This window comes from Vanessa tameamea, chromosome 17 (assembly GCF_037043105.1).
Source record: "Vanessa tameamea isolate UH-Manoa-2023 chromosome 17, ilVanTame1 primary haplotype, whole genome shotgun sequence".
Lineage (NCBI taxonomy): Eukaryota > Metazoa > Arthropoda > Insecta > Lepidoptera > Nymphalidae > Vanessa > Vanessa tameamea.
In genome coordinates, this window is record NC_087325.1 from 6,383,093 (window position 1) to 6,404,816 (window position 21,724).

A 21,724-nucleotide genomic window follows, 5' to 3' on the forward strand; every position below is an offset into this window, starting at 1 on the left:
TGGTCCACCCTGGGATTCTAACGCTGGATATTTGGATTTGCAGCCTTAAGGCTCGCTATTACACCGACGACAGATAGTCCCAAATAAAATATACCTCATTAAACTAGTCATTGTTTCAACATTAAGACACATGTAACAGACAGACAAACAGATTTTTGTTATCAGAAATCTATTACATAATATTAAATATCTATTATAAAATATTCACAAAAAAAAAATTAAAATCATGCACCAATCAATACATGATTTAATATTACCATTTCATAGTTAAAGGAATGAAATATTCTATTCCAACAAGATTATTATCAGGACTCAATACTTCGTATGTTATTGCTAGTTGAATAGCAATGGTTACGAAGTTACACCGTTACGAAGTCTCTTATTAGAACAGATCAGGTATCCGAGCGTGGAGGAGCCTCATATCGCATTTACAAGGGAGTGTTAAAAATAACTATGAGGTTGCATATTAACTTAACTTAAGAAAATACAGTTAATATATTTGAATATATACAAAGCTATTATTACTTCTAACGAAAATTCTCATGTTGGAACGAAGTTCTCTTACGCGACTTAGCAGAGTGAACTAGCAGAAATCATCACGTAAGAAAAAACAGTAACGCACTATCCAAGGGACCTTTTTCTCTCTTCGTCTTTTTCCATTGCGTATCACTTTTCATAACATAATTTATACTTATTTTCTTGTTAGTTATATTAATTCAGATAGTAATAAAAAACTTTTCATTGATTATTCTCAAGCGTTATTAATTTATTGTCTTGTGTCTACATAATATAAAGCGAAAGCCACTTCAGTCAGTGTGTATATATATATATATGTACCTATATGTATGTATGTGGAGTATATATAGTCGTTGCGCCTGCAAAATTCGCTGTGTTTTTTTTTCTTATTTTTAGATTTTTTTGCCGTTTTAATAGTTATTTCAATACGCGCGTACTGTAAAAACAATTTTGTGATAACTTCAATAATTTAAAAGTTTTAAAATTTTGCTATGTGACGTTCATACATCGAAAGCTACATAAATTGAAAAAACGATCGAAACGGCAAAAAAATCTAAAAATAAGAAAAAAAAACACATAGCTACTTTAGCAGGCGCAACGACGATATATATATACAAGGTAGGACTCATATACTACTTCAATGTTCAAGACGCCTTTGAAATAAACATTTTCACCAAGTATTCGAACATTTTGTACAAATATAAATTGAAACCTATAGTTCGGTTCGTTAACTTCATAGCAGCGTAGTATCGCATTCTTAAGTGTTTTTATACTGGAAAGGACCATTTAAATTTTTCGAACAAAAACTATAAATGAAATAAAAAATTTTTTTGGTTGTTTGATTGGAAAATTGTCATCTACAATAAAAAAACCACGAACGAAAACGAATCCCAACCTCTTCGCAATATTTTCGAACTTGTGCAGCCACGTGGGGTCGGGTATTATCTTGCATCGCAGTAAAATTATTGCCTATTAATTCCATTTAAGGTACCACGCGAACTTCTGAAACCTCTGTTATATAGTTTTTAAGTCAAACCACCTCTTCTATCGTTTTGACGAACTATCTCGCTATATACTCGTAAAAGTTCCTTTCGCCCAATCATCGAAAAGAGCTTGTCCGTGAGCTGCACATACCTTTGACCATTTGCTGATTTAAAAGGACTAATTTTCCCTTCCCTCGGCCTAGTTCTTTATTGTTCGTGCACTTACATTTATTCCACGCACTTCATTCAGTTCTGTTTTGATGTTTACTGACGTGAGCTAACGATTTCGTAGAGAAGTTGAAACAATGAATCAGTCGTCACGGCTGGTGGTTGCTCGTGTTCTGCTGGTACCGGGTCTCCTTTTGTAAGAACCTATCTCAACAAACCTTTAATATACTCGAGAAACCATAGACTGGTTTAAATTTAAATTTCTAGCAATTGGTTTTTAATCAGTGTCTTTCAGCACCGTTGTCACAATTTGAGCGGTTTGTTTGGACGAATGAATTTAAAAGATAATACTGTTAGTAACATTAATTTTAATCACAAATAAAAAAAAACAAAAATAATTATTTATAATTATTTTCAAACTTTACTCCGAAAACACACAGTTTAAGTCTATGCATAAATTTTATTTTCCCGTCTATATTTTTATCTGTTACTGAGGTTCTATTTTTAATTATTTTTTTATGTTAAATGGACAGTCTTGAATTTTTATATAACTCATATTTTTGTAAGAAAAATACAAATATAAATGTATATATATATACTAAGACAGCGTATTATCTTAAATTTCGATACTTCACTAGTGATACACGAAGTAAGCCTTTATAGAGTAAAAGGAGAACTTATGTCTAGTGTTGCAATGAAAATTCTGTTGCTATTATGTATTTAATGTATTCTATTAATATTTTGTATTCGTCGAATACCGAATATTTAAAATTTGAATTAAATAATTATGTATTTATCGCATTCGATAATGAATCCTACAATATGTCCTATCATATCTAAAACTATCATTTTTATTAATCAGACCGAATAGTTTTTCAAAATGCTCGACTATTCGGTCACGTGACTGTCTAAATATTGTGTATTTCACCCGAGGTCAAATGTACAATTCGTTATAACACCATTATAAACTATAGGCTTCAAAAACGAATACCCAAAAATTGTTTCGTTAATATTATATTTCTAAATTTTATTTTTGATTATTATTATATAGTATTCAAAATAGGATACGCTTAGGATATAATTTAATTTGAGATAAAAAGCTCTATTTTTATAATTATCTGAAAGATTGGAATAAGTCCTTGATAGTTTTATTTGAATAAAAAAATATTTTACCAAAAGATTTGACTGTTATTGTATACAGTTTTAAATACTGTTTGAACAGAACCATTTTTGTTTTCTTTTTAACACAATAGCGATTGCTCGGGTTCGAACCCACAGTTCGGTCATCACTCATGTACCTATTAACACGTTGGCTGCGGCATCAAATTTTTATTTTTTCCATTCCTGCCGTACGTTTAAGACCTCGTATGAAAACTATCGCAATGGCGGTACAGGGCTTATTAGACCCCGTAATGCTTGAGAAACTAACAGTTTGTTTTTTGGTTAAATCTAAAAATAAACCTTGAATTTTGGTATACTATTATTAACTATTAATCGATTGACCTAAAACTTGAAGCGTACATCCAAGGGTTGGTGTATTTAGAATCTGTAGGTAAAAGAAAATGAGGGGTCTTATGAACCTCGTATCGCACTCATTAAGGAAAGTTTTACAAAGTTTTTTAAATTTTAGTGATGGGAAACAAAAATATCGATATTTTTTTTACTTTATTTTTATTTTACTAATATTTTTCATTAAAACAATTCAAACATTAAAATGATTGACATGACATATGACAATTTTTTTTACTTTTCTTTACTTTGACTCACACAGAGGTAAAATGTTGTATTATTGTTATTGTATTTACTTTAATTCGTGGTCGAAATGATCCCGTATTAAAGTAAATACAAGACTGCATTCTGTTTTCAATAGGGATCATATAAATATATTTATCTCTTTCCTACAATATACGAAATAAATGTTACGGCCTCCGCACGACAGAGAAGCTAATGTTTTTCTTAGCCGCACCGCAAGGGAGACACATACGAGGCGTATTAGACCTCGTTCCGCAGTGAACGTGTTAATATATAAGTATAGAACTGTTTATTGTTTTTTACGTTCAAAATGTATATTATGATTACAGATAAGTTATAAATGTAATACTTTTAATGTTGTGGTTTACCAATTTTGCGTGGTGGGCAAATGCATTGGGCAAGCCCGCCTAGGTCAGTACAACCTACACATCACATGTATTATAGGCAAACAGTACTAAGTAGTGTCGAGAGAATTGGAAGAGTGAGTTAGTGTAACTACAAAAACAGGGGACATAACATGTTAATTCCCAAAGCAGTTGGCGCTGTATTTAGTGATCTAACTCAAGTCTATAGACAGTAATAGTCATTAGCCATCATAGACCACTGGTCAGCCAGCCTGCCTATTTGAATAAAACCGCTTGTTAATCACAAAATATAATGTACAATTTGCTGTAGATACGTTTTTTTTAAATAGTCGATTGATGTGATTTCTAAAGGTAATTTAAAAAAAATATTGTTTGTATGATATAATTGTAAAATGATAAAAAACTGGAAAATGAGATTATTTACCGTTTGAACAGTGACGTCTGTGAAATTGATGGAATTAAGCTTGATGAATTAAGCAAATTGCTTCGAGGACCTGGAAATAGAAATATTTTTTTACATTGATAAATTCTAGCAACGATTCGTTTAATTAAATGCTAAAATTAGAATATGTCATATTTACACAAGCTATAACGTGTCCCTTAAGTATCTACCTTCATAAAGATATAGTCTGGAATCTATGCAAACAGGTACTTATATTGACAGACATTTATATTGCAAATATCCTCAAACTTAAATTGTGATGCTGCCTGGTGATAAAATCAGGAACAAAAAAAATATATAAATTAAAAATAACATCAAAGAGACGTATGTCTCTGGAGCTACAACAATAAAAAATAACAATAAAAAAAAATGTGTGAGACATTGCTAATATATAATTCTGGCAAAAACTGATGTCAATTGGAATTTTGAATAAAATAGTTTATTGCTTTAAGATAAATAAACAAATATGACAGTATTATAAGCAAACATAAAAATCTTTAGGTACTATATTAAAGTAGGGTTTAAAAGCACTTTAGAAGCATTTGTGAGATGAAATGAAATGTTAAGTTACTACTGGAGCTCAATTGTTACCCTTTTTCTTTTATTAAATGAAATACATATTGTAACCGATGTGCAATTAAGCAATTATTTCTCTTATTATTTAACGAACGCTAATTCCACGCTTTATATCATATACGTATATCTTTATAATAATTTCGTACAGGTCTACGATAGACTTGATCGAAACCTATCCACAATAATGGATCGTTAAAAAACTAATTATTTTAAGTCGACAACATATATCCGTAACATTTGAGATATTTCAATATTAAATCTGGAAAATTCAATGATATCACGTTCAACGTGCGGCCATGTTCGACGTTTACGGATGTATTCAGAAAATGTGTTCCAAATTACGGTAAACTCAATGGAAACTTATACACAATAAATTATTAATAAATGAAAAACCGTATTTGGTTAGTTTTATTGGTTTTATCCGGGAGAAACCGGGTATTCACGTAGTAATTATATATACCTATATTTTTTTTATGGCATTGGTTGGCGGACGAGCACATGGGCCACCTGATGGTAAGTGGTCACCACCGCCCATAGACAAAGGTGCTGTAAGAAATATTAACCATTCCTTACATCACCTATGCGCCACCACCTAACTAAGATGCTATGTCCCTTGTACCTGTGATTACACTGGATCACTCACCCTTCTAGCCGGAACACAACAATACAGAGTACTGTTATTTGGCGGTAGAATATCTGATGAGTGGGTGGTACCTACCCAGACGGGCTAGCACAAAGCCCTACCACCAAGTAATATATGTTTTATGGAGTAAAATTATAAGCCTTATTCATAATTATCACAGTCGATACAGCATATCACTTTCGTATAGAAATTTCACGACCGTGTTTGCAGTGAGTTTTAAATTTGTTAAATATCAGATCTTTTATTTAAATTATTTTCTTAATTAAATTTATATATATTACGATTTAATTTCTCCTTCAGAGCTACTTACCATATTTCTTATGTAATTATCGTAACAATTTAATTTAATACTAAAAGTCACAAGTTCGATAAATTTTAATTTTTTTTAACACGATTGCATAATTTGATTTTGTCTCCGTGGTGAAAGTTTTAGAAGTAAATTTAGTTAAGACACGCCTTGAGACACATAATAGACCTTCTCTGTACTATTACAGTTAAAATTTTCTGGGAAAAAAGTAAAAATTAACCAACTAGAATGAATAAACTTTAGCCAACAGTTCATTCATTCTAATTTTTATATAAAGTAACTCTTTGTCATTATTAGCTGGTACTAGTGACTTTGTCGTAATAAAACATGCATAAATTCTTATTTTAAAGTTCTCGAAATCGCATAATAAAAATAATTTCTAGTAACACACTTTCCATTTCTTTAGAATCGATTTTTTGTCGAAATGTGTTCTTATTTTAAATCAATACACTTCATTTAAAATTGCGAAGTTGAATTCGCCATTAAAAAAAAATCCTCATAAGAATCTCAAAAATATATAATGAATAAATCAACCTAATATACATATATAGTACATTATGCGTTTTTGGGTAATTTTGTTTTTAATTAATTTTTGGACGGGCAAACGCCTCCGAGGTGAGTGTGGAACGCTTTAATTTATTTTACGTGTCTCTAGTGCATGTAATGGTACTGACTCAATCAACCTTCAAACCAGAACATAATGCTTTACATACTCGTAGTATTCCTAATAAGATGGAAAAAACTAATAAAGTTAGTAGAGTGAGTGATACCCACCCAAATGGTAAATGTGTATTCATTCATTCATAAAGAGCCTGTAAATTTCCCACTGCTGGCCTAAGGCCTCCTCTCCCTTTGAGGAGAAGGTTTTGAGCATATTCCACCACGCTGCTCCAATGCGGGTTGGTGGAATACACATGTGGCAGAATTTGGTTGAAATTAGACACATGCAGGTTTCTTCACGATGTTTTCCTTCAACGCCGAGCACGAGATGAATTATAAACACAAATTAAGCACATGATAATTCAGTGGTGCTTGCCTGGGTTTGAACCCGAAATCATCGGTTAAGATGAACGCGTTCTAACCACTGGGAGATCTCAGCTCAATGTGTGTATTATTATCAAAGAAATATACTTTCATTAAACATCTAAAGAGGTTTTTTTATTTATTTCTTCTTAGCCTTCTTCTACATCGTACACACACTTACCTGAAGATATAGCTCAGCCCACAATATGTTGAACATATTGTTAAAATGATTACTTACATTTATTAATATTTTCTTTGTTACAGGATTCATCAGATGTTTAGAGATGTTAAATCTGTCACCATCAGTTTATCGGAACGCTGATGACGGAGAGCGGACGGTCACCAGTAAGAAGGTATACTCGAGAAGACCTTGGTATGCTCCACCAATCGACCCTATAGACCCAATTGATCCTTATACAAGTGAGTAATATGGTTATATTATTGATTTTTCAAGTAAATCATATTATACAAGTTAAGAAAGATACAAAATACATTCTATAGCATAAAACCGATACATTGCCTGTTTATGGCGCTTGTGTGCTGTTTGGCGGTGAAATATATGAGTGGGTGGTTCCTACACGAACGAGATTGCACAAAGCCCTAACACCAAGTATATATAATTTGAATAAATACTAAGTTCCTAAATTGAACGATAGAACGCTGTTAAGCGAGAGATCAAAACAATTAGGACGAGCTTGATTCGAATTCGTATGAGATAATTAGTTAAAGACGAAGTAAGATGTTGTAAAGGTTAAGTACCCGCCAGTGCCAGAACTTTGAGTGGGAATGAGCATAAGTAATTAGTCTTAGGAAACCTTCGTACCTTAGGATATCAGTATTATACGAAATTATTCTGTTCTTCTTGAAATTTACCTCTAGTTTTTGGCGGGTACGGGGTTTTATATATAAGAAAGTATCAGGGGTTCATATCAAGTTTCTTAAAATTCGGTTGAGTGGTTCAGCTTCCCATTTCTGATATTAGTATATATCTAAAAGATTTGAAATAGTTGGTATGTAATGTCAGTTGTAGATCAAGCTAAGAGCAAATGTATATATCATGTAGAACAAATATGTAATTTAACGATTGAAATTAAATTCATATTCCTTTATTGAATTTATTATTTTATAATATATATACGTTATACAATTTATAATATTTAAATTTGAAAGCATTGATGCATTACACTTGGTTAACCATAGTCAAAGTACACATCCATCGGTTCGGAAAACAAAATAACTGAAAAGAATCGGTAAAAGAAACTCAACTCCTTTATGGTTCATTTTACAATTGTTGATGTATACTAATATTATAAATGCTAAAGTAACTTTTGTCTGTTGATTTTTACGGCCACACCATGGACTAATTCCCTGAATTTGATAAAATTTGGTATGAACTGAGCTGGAACCCAAGGAAGTACATAACGCTTTTTTATACCGAAACTGGACGACAAAATCTTACAACGCGAGTGAAGACGCTGGTGACAACTATTTTTAGAAAATTACCCAGAAAACCAACGTTTTATGCCCCAAAACAAATTGTGCTATCTATGAACTCATTTTTGTATGTATAATACATATAACCTTTTGCTTACAAACGGATAATATTTCCACATAAAGTACTGGTTAAAGAATGACAGAGATATAACATTTCAAAAACAATTTACAACAGATGAATAAAAAATAAACTGGTTCTTCTGGAAAATTTGTCTAGACTCGCGGACGTATTATAAAGACAAATTTATTTGAAAATTTTCCATAACAATTTATAAGGCAAATTTATAGAAAAATAGGTTTATTTCATTTAAAAAAAATCGTTAATTTCTATTCGGGATATGTTCATTGTTATTTTTACTTATACTTTAGTTCACAATAGTTTTCTTTAACTACTTATCAGATTTTTTCCGCCAAACAGAAATAATTAGTATTATTGTGTTCCAGTTTGAAGGGTTAGTGAGCCAGGCATACGTGCCATAATATCTTAGTTCCCAAGGTCGATGGGTATTGGCGAAGTAAGGAGTGGTTAATATTTCCTAGAGCGTCAATGTCTTTAAGGGCTGGTGAACTATTACCATAATTTGTTCTTCCATCTACCTATTTTATAAACATTATTTTTCTTTTAATATTTAGATTACGAACAAGATTACAAATCAGAGCAGAGTGGAGACTACTATGGAGTTCTGGAAAATGATGACCCAGTAACGGTTATCAACGTCGAACCTCTTGGACGATTGGAGTCGTCTTCTCCCAGTCCGAAGTTAGAACAAACACCAACAGCGAGGACGGTTCCCGAATTCTCGATCGCCAATGGTATCAACTTAAGAGGTAGGTTTAATTCATATATCAATGGCAAATTTATTTATTATTTGTGAATTATAAACTAAGCCACACGTTGATGGGTTTCTATACATATAAGATACAGCGACAAATATAATAATGCAGCTGTTATATTCTGCCCACGCAATTAGCGACCCAGTTTACATACATCAATAAACTTACTGAAATCTCATGTGTCGATATTCTTATAATATTTATAATATTTAAAATTGGATTTGCAATCCTATTTACTAAGAAATGAATGAGATATAAATGTTTATGACAATATACACGTTGATACGTATATATACAAGTACGTGATTATAAAAAAAGTAATTGAGAGCTCTCCACGATATAGCTGTTTGTTAAAAGACTCTTTGTAAAATCAAACTAAAAAAACCCAGACCAAATTAGGTAGAACATTCTCTAACCAGTTATTATACCGTCAAATAGAAATGCTTATTGTTTTATCGCTTGGTCTGTGAGCCAGTGTAATAACAGGCTCAAGGCACATTACATCTTGCATTCTATGGTTGCTGTATTTACCATGTATGAAGAAGTTCTTGAAAGGCAATTTTAATCCCGAAACTTGTGGTACTTGTGGCCCATAAGTAAGGCATTTTAATTACAGATACATAATATAATACAATATTTTAGTTTAGTGGTGCATTGACGATATCAGGCTAATTAATATTTCCTGCAGTGCCAATCGATAACTGTGACAATTAAGTGGTAAATTTGCTCTTTTTATTCCTTATATAATTCTAAAAAACATCTGCAATCAACCTAACTTAGCGTAACACACAACGCTAAGATTTATAGGTAAACTGTTATTATAAAAGAGGTTCACAATATATTTCGTTAATTAATTAGAATCTCTAACTTTATTAATTAAAACCATAATCGTCACAATTTAGTACTATTTACGATTTACCCACGATACGGTATTTGTTGTTAGCATACCTATATCCATATAGGTGTGTCACTCGCAGAACCTATCATTCCTAGTGTAATTCAAACAATCAGACGACCCTCGACCCTTTCTGTACCTGTGTATTGTATTTTGACTAAGCTGCATAAATCTACATCGAACGATTGCAAATATAAGAGAGATGTAACGTATTTAAAATTGGCTAATTATGAATATGGAGAAAGCCGAGTGGATAGAATAGGTGAATCTTAATTAAATATCACGGTTTTTAAATTGATAAAACGGAAATCGATATTTTGATGAAAGAAAAACATCCCGCATTAGAGCAGACTAATGGATATAAAATAAATAAGGCGTTCTATCATTATGATTTTACCGTCTAGTAATTATATTTAAATTAAAAATTGTGAACATATAATGATTACAATAAAAACTAAAAAACGACATAAATAAACCGAATATAATTTTTGTAAGTCCTAAAATGAGACGTAGACATTAAACAATATAAATAATATTAATAGCGTAAACCGATTTTTTTCCAGTGATTATGAGACGATAGCTGCACTTAAAAGATCGGTTATCATTCTCATCAAGCTCTTCAAAGTGAGCCCACTCCCAGTCATCAATTAATCGTAATATCTTTTTATTTGCTGCACGTCTATGGATGTGCAGAAAATAAAAGAGGATTCTTGATTGCAATTTACTAAATTGTTACGATTTAACAAAGAATGAATGTTAAAAGTTACTGGCCGGGTAGAGAGCGGCGCTGTGGCTGTATAAAAAAAAACAAACGTGAAACGCGAAACAACGCGAACAGACGTCGTCAGTTTACAATGAAATTAAATCAAAACAAACCCGTTATAGGTTTCGAAATTTGTAAAAATCTGTTATGTGCGATAAATATCAACATATAACGATTGAAATAAATTAAATATACTTTACATTGTAAATTATTAACACGTGTTATATGATCCAATGAAGATAAGATGTTAAAAACTTATATCAATAGACTCACGTACAAACTACAATTTTTTTTGTAATAAGTTATAAAGGTAATTAAGGTAAAAGCTTTTGATCAAGTAAGACGTTAATTGTGAGAAAGTGCCTGTCTTGTTAACTTCGCTTTTACTATAAAGCTAAATATACCCAAAGTTTTTATATAGTTCTAATTTAATTAATGAAATAATTTCACTTTGTGGTTTGCACTGCTGGGTGTGCAGTTGAAAGGACTACTTTAAGAGTACCACCTACTCATCAATTAAACGGGATTACTTTAAGATGAGTGCATATTCATCAATTATTTTAGCGTCTACCAGTGTGTATATACTATAATATTAATACATTATATACATTAATTAATATATATATTATATACATTCCTGTGTTACTATGGGCCAGTAATAATTACAGGCAAATAGACATGACGGATTCCAAGCTTGACGACGCTGTCCTCGAAAATGGTATGACTAATATTTCTTATACAGCTAATGTCAATGTTGACCACATACCATCAGGTGATTCCTATACCTTACTATAAATTATATTAAAAAGTAATAATTATTAGACACGATAATATTTAATCACAGTAAATACTTAAAATCATATTAAATTATTGAATGTCACGCGTTCATGATTTAAGCCTTACGATCTGCAGCCACATATGGTAGCCACAAAAACAACGAAGCGGTCGATAACTAAAAAATAACATAAATATTAATAACTAAAAATTACATAAACATAAATATATTTTTATAACAATAACTTATTTATTATTTTCGAATTGATTGAAATATTAACAATATTATATAGTTTAATAGAATTGCCAAACTATGTTTGAATATGTAACTATTAGTCAACACATTGTCGAGCTGTAAACATGAATATGCAATTTATTTTGATGAAGCATTGTTCACGCTGAGGTTTCACAATATGTCATCGCTATAATTATATAAGTATTTATTATTAAACTTGATTACATTTGCTTTGGCTTGAATAAAAAAAGATTATTTCAATAATTGGCAATATTTACATTACATTAACAGCCTGTAAAATTCCAACTGCTGGGCTAAGGCCTCCTCTCCTTTTGAGAAGAAGGTTTGGAGCATATTCCACCGCGCTGCTCCAATGCGGGTTGGTGGATAGAAATGTGGCAGAATTTCGTTGAAATTAGACACATGCAGGTTTCCTCACGATGTTTTCCTTCACCGCCGAGCACGAGATAAATTATAAACACAAATTAAGCACATGAAAATTCAGTCGTGCTTGCCTGGGTTTGAACCCGCATCGGTTAAGATGCACGCGTTCTAACCACTGGGCCATCTCGGCTCTAACCACTGGGCCATTGGCAATATATAATATTAATATTATAAATTAGAAGGAAGTTCTGTCTGTCCACCTAATTTTTTTCGGATCAATGACGTTAAGCAAATGATCTAATAGTTATGAATTCTGTTAGGCAACGGCTACCATTCTTGCTGACTTTAACGCCACCAAGCTGGCTTCCATTACGTACCACCGATCATGCGGATAAATTAGTTTTCCTCTGACTCTTCCCATTTAAGTTTCGGCATTCAACGTTGAATGTGTTGAATTGTCCACGATCAAGCTCTTTCCAACCGGCTCGGTCCTTTAGCATTGAGGAGATATGTTGGCTCACTCTGCAACCTCTGGTTCGAGGATTTTTTTGTATTTATTGTGGATGCTGATCGGATCGGATCGCGTGTGGATTCTAAATTCCGTCCACATTACCTCGACGTCTGGAAATCCACAACAACGCATTTTTTATAATTCCGTCTCAAATTTCCATGGCGGTAATAACTTTCCATCAGGTGAGCCTCCTGCTTTTTTTATATCGGTAGGCGGACGAGCAAACAGGTCACCTGATGGTAAGTGGTCACTACTGCCCATAGAAAATGGCGCTGTAAGAAATATTAACCATTCCTTACATCACCAATGCGCCACCAACCTTAGGAACTAAGATGTTACGTCCCTTGTGCCTGTAGTTACACTGGCTCACTCATACTTCAAACCGGAACACAATAATACTGAGTACTGCTGTTTGGCGGTAGAATATCTAATGAGTGGGTGGTACCTACCCAGACGGGCTTGCACAAAGCCTGCTATGCCATAATAAAAACCTTAAATATTTAATTTAAGCTTAAAATGTACATACATATTCTATATTTTTAATACATTAGTATTTTTAAGGCTATGCTATTACGATGTCAGTAGCTCTGTTCATAAAGGTACCTACTTCAGGGCATCGTGTAATGAGGCTCGTAAAATGTTGATGGTTTCATGTCATGCTCTTATTTTGTGAGCACGTTCAAGATACGAAAATGGTATCCTGAGAAAAATACGCTCGGTAAAAATATGAAATTTATAATTTGTCATATTTTTAATATTAGACGACTATATTTCTTTTTTAAATCATAAAAAATAAAATATATCTTGGTACTGAAAACGATAAAAAAAAAAACTAGTTTTTGAATTACATTAACGTTTGATTCAAGATTGATTGATTGGATTGAACATGAAGGTGGTAACTTTTACTTTTTTTTATGATATCGGTAGGAGCCGACGACGAGCAAATGGGCCGCCGAATGCTAAGTGGTCACTACCGCCCATAGACAATAGCGTTGTTTGAAATATTAACCATTCCTTACATCACCAATGCCACCAACCTTAGGAACTAAGTTGTTACGTCCATTGGGCCTGTAGTTACACTGGCTCACTCACCCTTCAAACCGGAATACAACAATACTGAGTACTGCTGTTTAGCGGTAGAATATCTGATGAGTGGGTGGTACCTACCTAGACGGGCTTGCACAAAGCCCTACCACCAAGAATTTATAGAACATATAAAAATATAAGATTCTTGCATATTTTTTTACTTTTTTACTTTTGAAGTACTTAAATTCCTCATTATAACAAATAATAAATACAATACTAATACGAGTATAATAATAATAATGACCGCAATATTGATACTTTATGTTATATCAGCCTGTTGGTCCTGTTATCAATTTGAAAGAGGTAAGGGCATAGTCTATCACGCTGCCCTTTAAGGTCGAAGTTTATTTGAGGATTAGAATTTTTAGAGACATGCAAGGATCAAAGGATCAAAGTCGTGGATACGGGTACTAATATAAAAGTCTATATTTGGAGGTAGAGCTTTGAGAAAGTCCGCCTGGATAGGTGGAACTCACTCACCGTATATTCCAGAGCCAACCAGCAAAATTGTAGTGCTGTTGTGTTTCCATTTGTATGATGTGTGACCCGGTGTAACAGACCCAAGAGATTTAACATCTCAGTTGCCGAGGTTGGTAACGCGTTTGGAATGTAAAGAATGGTAAAATTGTTTTATGACACCAATGTTTATGGGTAATTATGAATACTAACCATTAGGTGGCCCATTTTCCAGTCCACCTACGGCGTTTCGGGACGCCCAACAGAAGTGATAACTTAAACTAATCTAAGTTAAACTATTTAATATTTAAATTGTTCAACTTGTTATTAAAATGATAATGTAAGGAAAGTTTATTTATTAATAAAATATTTTGTTGATTATAAAATACATTTTATTCTTAGTTACAATTCTTGAATACGTACATTAGAAGTTTGGGTGTGTACATTATTAGTATCATTATTACCTGCCTACCGCTGCCGTATGTGTGAGAGAAAAGGAAGCCAGACAGACTGGCGCCGTAAAGCGTTACGTTACGCGGCTTAACCTCCCATAAGAAGTTATCACTTTAATATATTGTAATTTAATTTACTATAAAAAAGGAATTACGTCACTCGATAGTAAATAGTTATCTTTGTCTATTGGCACTGGCATAAGAAGTAGAAACAACAATGTTACCAATGTCACGCCAGCCTTTAATATATTAGACCGTAATATTTGCTTTAGCATTTACTTACGCTGGCTCTCTTGCCCTCCAAATAGAAACAAAGTAATACAAAATATTGCAATAAATGATTTATGATAAGTGGGTATGATGGACCAATACGGTGCTCGAGATATCGGGATTACGATTAAGCCCTGCATGAGCGGATGTTTTGAAAGAAAACTTATAGTACGACACAACTTAGATGTAGCATCGGCAAAATTCGTAAAACCGATCACATCCGAATTAAGTACGCCTTCCCAAAACATCAACGTTTATTTATTTCTTATGTGAATATGATCTTTACGCATACGTAATAACTAGTAATGTCATATAACCAAATATATTCGTCAAATTGACGCGAAAATTCACGTACGTTGATAGCAAAATAAATGGTCACATTATTAAATTTTTATTTGTTTTTAACTGACTTCAAAAAGGTAAGTTATTTACATTTGATGGAAATGATAGAGTAAATAGCTAGTATTCAAAAATTCCAAGGTAACAACAACAACAACAATACTGACTACTGTTGTTTGGCGGTAGAATATCTGATGTGTGGAACCTACCCAGATGGGCTTGCACAAAGCCTTACCACCGAGTAGGTTTATAAATACGTAAACTAAATGATTGTATACAACTACTGTTATGTAGAGTATAATCTTATTTTACTTAAAATATATATATATATATATATATATATATATATATATATAAATATATATATATATATAATACACTATTTTAAAGCAGCTTCATTAGTAAAAGGTAATCGGTTCCTACATCCCACAGATAGCTTGTCAACGCAACGTACCGTATATTACATAGAAATTTAAAGCTAAAATCCATTAAGCCGTATTACACGAATATGAAAGTGACAAGCTTAAGGGCATAAATAATTTTAGTAGTGTCATATGAAATTTGAAAGCATGATTTATTCTTCACAATTGCACTTTAACATTAACAGCCTATAAATTTCCTGGTGGGCTAAGGCCTCCTCTCCCTTTGAGGAGAAGAGTTGGAGCATATTCCATCACACTGCTACAATGCGGGTTGGTGGATACGTATGTGGCAATTTCGTTGACATTAGACACATGCAGGTTTCCTCGCGTTGTTTTCCTTCACCGCTGAGCACGAGATGAATTATAAACATAAATTAAGCACATGAAAATTCAGTAATGCTTACCTGGGTTTGAACCCGCAATCATCGATTAAGATGCACGCGTTTTAACCACTGGGCCATCTCGACTGCACTAGACTGCAATTGCACTTTAGAAATCTATTTATACTAATATTGAACAATAAGTGAAATATACATATAAATTATGTTAGATATGTATTACTACACTTCCCGTGGACTGTCCTTTATTCAGAGCTCTTGCCCAGCCAGACATCGGCACATCATCTTCAACGTAGTTGTCATTGTTGTCGTTGTAATCGGACAATTTTAAATGAAATTCGGTCTTTAAAAACGATCGGTCGTTATAAGAGCCATCGTAATAAATGGATAGTATTTTCATGCTGGCTCATATTAACCAACCATTTGCCTTTTAATTTCGCTAAAAACGGTTGGTTGTTATATCCGAAATCGTACTAAACGGACTACACTGTAATAGTTTTTCAAATATTCACAACGTTAATAGTTTTTAATACATATATATACTTTATAGCCTCTAAATGTATTAATATAAATTGTCCAACAGAAGCAGCACTCGTAGCTCTTGGCGGCGCAAGCGCAGCTTTAGTACTGCTCATTGTGATGGCGGGAGTATTCTGCGCGCGCAGACGCAAGAACAGCCCCAGTCCTGTACCATCACCACCAATACTTGTCTATCCCCCACATGACATCGCTGCTTCATGCTACTTGTAAGTAATACTTTTATTACTTTGTGTTCTTGTTCGTTCGTGTTTTGTTCGTATACATAAAAAAGTGTTTAACATCTTGTATAATATTTATCTAGTCTTCGTCAGTTGAAGTTCAGTTCAAGGTCAGGAACTTGCAGACGTACTTAAAGTACCGTTTTAAACAATACGTTCTGTCATTGTTAGCGTCATTAGTATGTTGTAGTTAGCGATAAGTGAGAATTTTCTTACATAGCGTAATTAGAAATAAAAATTTGTTAGCAAAGAGAAGGTTTGACATATACTTTTAGTATTTTATGTTATTATTTTTAAAAGTTATGTATTCATTCACACGTAGTAATATTTAGTCTTGTAAAAAAATTATTAATTACTCAAAGAAATATTCAAATGCAGAACAAGTTCATGTTGACAATTCGACCTTCGTTGAACTTTAATAAAAGATAAGCTCACCAATTATTTTAGTACCACGGTTTGCGAATCTAAGCGCGAGTTAGCAAGCGCATTAAAGCTCAAAATGAAAATCAAAATCAAAATATATGTACTTTATTCAAGTAGGCTTTTACAAGCACTTTCGAATCGTTATTTAACATACTATTTAAAGTAAAGCTACCACCGGTTCGGAATGTAGATTCTACCGAGAAGAAGCGGCAAGAAACTCAGTAATTACTCTTTTTACTACAAAGACATCTTCAGCATTTGACATATAATTACTGGTTGGCAATGAATGTTTTACTCAAGTGAGCAGTTAGCATCATAGCTAATCTACTATTACCTTATACAGTAGAATAAAAATAAATTTAAAACATTAATACTCACACAGTTTCTTCTTACAAATCCTATTCCTACAAATGTATTTGGCATTGTATTAAATGTAATTGTATTTAAGCTTCATTCTGTAAATGAAAAAAGAAGTCCTTGTTATTTTATTTATAATTTGTAACCAAGTTACGGTAACTTTTATCTTGTTGCTGTAATGAGTATTCTTCTCGACAGAGTACATATTTCTAAAGAGCCTTTTTATAAAATGAACGCTAGTTAAATTCAAAGGTTGTAATATCTTTTATAGTAAAATGTCTTAAGAATTTTCCTTCTTTACTATGATTATGATTTTGTTCTAAAATGTCTTACTTCGCTTTTCAGTTCACCTCGTTTCTAACGTGAAATATTGACAACCGAATTACACTGATACGCCATTTTGATACGTATATCCTAAAAAAATTATAATAATTACGGTCAATGTTGGATATCACGTTCTCACACTTCATATTCATATTCTACAGTGAGTTTCGAGTTTTTTTTGCAGAGTAATAGATGTTTTATTATTTCAAGCCGGTAGAATTAAGAGTATTGCTCCAACAGTGAATATTTTTTTAATAATACATCAGAATATAAAAATCATACATCAGAATACAAAAATGAAGTAGCACCAAAGAAATACTTCGAGAAATAATTACAATCAATTTCTGTTTCTCCTTATCGCTAATAAGGACGGACGGTTTTCTCAATCGGTATTGGCGGCTCGCTCGCTTTGTGAATTTTCCACTGACCTTATTTTAGTTTTTTTCTTTCATAGTGATTGCATTGAAATAAAATACTATTTATAATTATTGGTACATACTAGACGATAAATTAGTAACGATTAAAGTTTAAAATGTCGTGATGGTAATTGTATAGTAAAAACCTTTTTTTAGTTCGTATAACACAATAAACTAATTATACAAAGGGGGAAGCATGAGCTATGAGTCGTTTGAAGTTAGTATAAACTCAATTGTACAAACATGGGAGGTGCGCGACCTTTCTACTGGGTATGATTTATTTAGTTGGTATTGATGTATTTACTTGGTAGGGCTTTGTGCTAGCCCGTCTGGGTGGGACCACTCACTCATCAGATATTCTACTGCCAAACAGTAGTAGCCAGTGTTATTGTGTTCCGATCTGAAGGGTGAGTGAGCCAATGTAACTACAGGCACAATGGACATCTTAGTTCCCAAGGTTGGCGGTTCCCATTGGCGATGTAGGGAATGGTTAATATTTCTTACAGCGCCATAGTCTAAGGGCGGTGGTGACCATTTACCATCATGTGCCCATTTGCTCGTTCGCCAAAATATATAACAAAAAAATAATAATATCGCAATCATTTAATTTTTCCATTTTTAACCATAAATTTTGTTTTAACAATATTACTTATGATTTTTTATCTATTAGAAGACTTCTCTGCTAGAAGTTATATTTACATATCATGTATATACATATAGAAAACCAATGTATAATTACATCTCCATTGCATATTTTTTATCATGATGTTATGGTACATAAATAAATAAACACATCTAATACTTTATTATATACATACCGCGCATTAAACATCTATGAAGCAATATTTCAAGAGGAGAAATATCCTGGTATTTGGAGAAATTGGGTCGGCATTTTGTCTGTATAAAGGTCATCGGACCCTCATTAGTGAGATAAGTTTTGATGGATTAGGGACAGATCATTCAAGATATCTCCTGTGTAATTTTGTTACAAAACATTCATTGTTTCATTCCCGTCAACAAGTATCGTTTCTCTATGTTTACTTTACATTAGCAGTTCGTGACACGTCCGTACTTTACGCGATATTTTATTCAGTAACTTAAGTCTTGATCTAAGTTTTTTTATATGACTACAATTGTCCCTCCAACAGATGGTGTATGTAAATCAGATTTTTCCGAAATAAGCAAATACCCATGCAAATATTTCTTTCAACGACAAGTGTGACAGGAATTCTTAATACATATGTAAATGATATTCAAATTTGTTATTTGAATTAAGAATTTATTTAAGGAGTCTGAACTTACTTTTCAACGAATTTAATTGATACGTAACATGATGGAAATATATTATGTATGAATAAAATAATATATATATTTTTAATGAAAAATACAAATTTGTAAATGTGACTCTGATACACAAAAAAAGAATTAACCCTCACAATATTATATAGTTACCTGATACATTATTTAAGCCAATATAATATATTATTTTAACAGAGATAGGCTTAATTTTAAGGTCAGCTATTATTTATGTCTTTGCTGTAATTGTAATTTTACCTCCAACATTAAAAACTCGGTCGTTGGTAAGGCACACAAACAGTGTGCTTTGTCTTGTAGTAGTCTTGTTATAGGAATGATAGGCGTGGAAGTTAAGTTATACGCTTTTGTTTTGTACGACCTAATTGTTTTTAAATACTAGTATTATTGGTTACTGGTAACAAATTGGATCCACCAATTAGATTAAATTAGTGAATCATTCTCGTTTTCTAACACACCTTTACCGTATGTATTTAAGATCATTTTTCTAAGCCCATTATTTCTTTTTATATTCACTAAGTAGAGCTATCTGTAGTAACAATACATTTTTTATCACAGAATAAGATCATGATATATCAAATTTCAGTTTCCAACAGTTAATGAGTGAGGTGAGTATCGAGTTCTTAAAGAATAGCTTTGATTGTCACACCCTGATGAGACACTGTTAAAATACATCTATAATAATAAAATCTTCCTCCTTAAATATCCAATATTCACGAATGTTATTTCATGGTACAAATTATGGTTTCCTGAAATTGAGGTTGATTTAATAATTTTTTTTTTATTTAGGCTATTAGACGCGTAATTATTAAATAACACGCAATAGCAAGGTTGACATATTTAAAACATAAAACGATGCGTTCGAAGTTCAAAGAGTAACATCCATTTTATTGAGTTAGTTTACAAAAAAGACACTTTTGGACACTGAAAGAAATATTAGCTGCCCTCGCATTGTAATTGCGTGAGCAAATATTGGAACTAAGATGCTATCTCTTGTGCTTATTATAACACTGGTTTACTCGCCTGCATAATTAAGTTCTACAAGATTCGGAACAATACTCCTACTTCGTGTAATAAAAATTAAGTTTCGAAAATGTAAATTTTAATAGGATATTATTATATTAAAGGTTATTTCTTATGTAAAAATCTGTTGACGCATCTCTGGAGTAATAACGACTCGTATTTCGTGATAGAAAACGGCACGATGTTCTCTTAGCCCTTCACATACACATCTCATCGCCGCTCTCACTCTGTCTGTGCGCGTAAATTATATACGAGTACTAGCGGCCCGGTAAGTGCTTCGCTACGTATAAAGTGATATAATACAAAAATGAGTTACAACATCGATTCATTTTCTTAAAATTATATTTCTTAAAAAAATATATTTACTTAATTGCTATCTATTTAAAAAAATAATTCAAAACATTTGGATAGACAATATTTTTGGTTATTCCATTTTGAGTGTGAATAAACAAACGGCTGGGGGTACCGACTCTGGAACAGGCAACATAAAGTTGGCCGTGTGAAAAACATGATTCTTCCAAATTCACACCACAAACGTGAAGTGTTTGCCCTTGGGTCTTGTTGATGGACATCGCAAATGATAAACGAACAGGATATTGTAATCGTTTGAACTCGAATGGCATATCAGTTTGAATCATAGGGATACGCGGTATCAAACAAACTTCACCTTTAGATTTACCAGTTAACCAGTTAAGATCGTAGCTTCGATTAAAATTGGCAATAACTTTTTCACTGTCAATCTGGTGCCATTACACAGTTTTGGTGGATTAATATTTCGTAATAATATAATTAAAGAACCAACTTTCAGATTTAAGCAGTGCGGTGGCATACCAGCCGGTTCCAATGAATTTAAAAATTCAACTGGAAAGTTCAATGCCTCATCTTGATTCATAGCACTGCCAATTGATTTATATGTCGTGAATACACCTGGCAGTTTCTCTTGAATTTGAAAATTAATAGCATCGATATGAATGTTCTTTGGTGCTAAAATGGCGCGTTCTCTCAACCAATCATGATTTATATAATTCTGAAGAATATTCGGAAAAAAACATTCAATCAATTCATCTATCGATTGGACAAT

The 21,724-nt window shown here is 32.5% G+C and overlaps 1 protein-coding gene across 2 annotated transcripts in view; it reads left to right on the plus strand.

The window, feature by feature from the left end:
- Nucleotides 1-21,724, plus strand: part of LOC113400342 (synaptotagmin-15-like) — a 77,776-nt gene that overhangs the window by 13,002 nt on the left and 43,050 nt on the right. For both annotated transcript variants that reach the window (XM_026639875.2, XM_026639874.2), the window contains exons 2-4: nucleotides 7,040-7,195; nucleotides 8,903-9,097; nucleotides 16,612-16,774. In XM_026639875.2, the coding sequence (XP_026495660.1) occupies nucleotides 7,060-7,195; nucleotides 8,903-9,097; nucleotides 16,612-16,774 (494 nt within the window). In that variant the 5' untranslated portion in view covers nucleotides 7,040-7,059. The remainder of the gene's footprint in view (nucleotides 1-7,039; nucleotides 7,196-8,902; nucleotides 9,098-16,611; nucleotides 16,775-21,724) is intronic.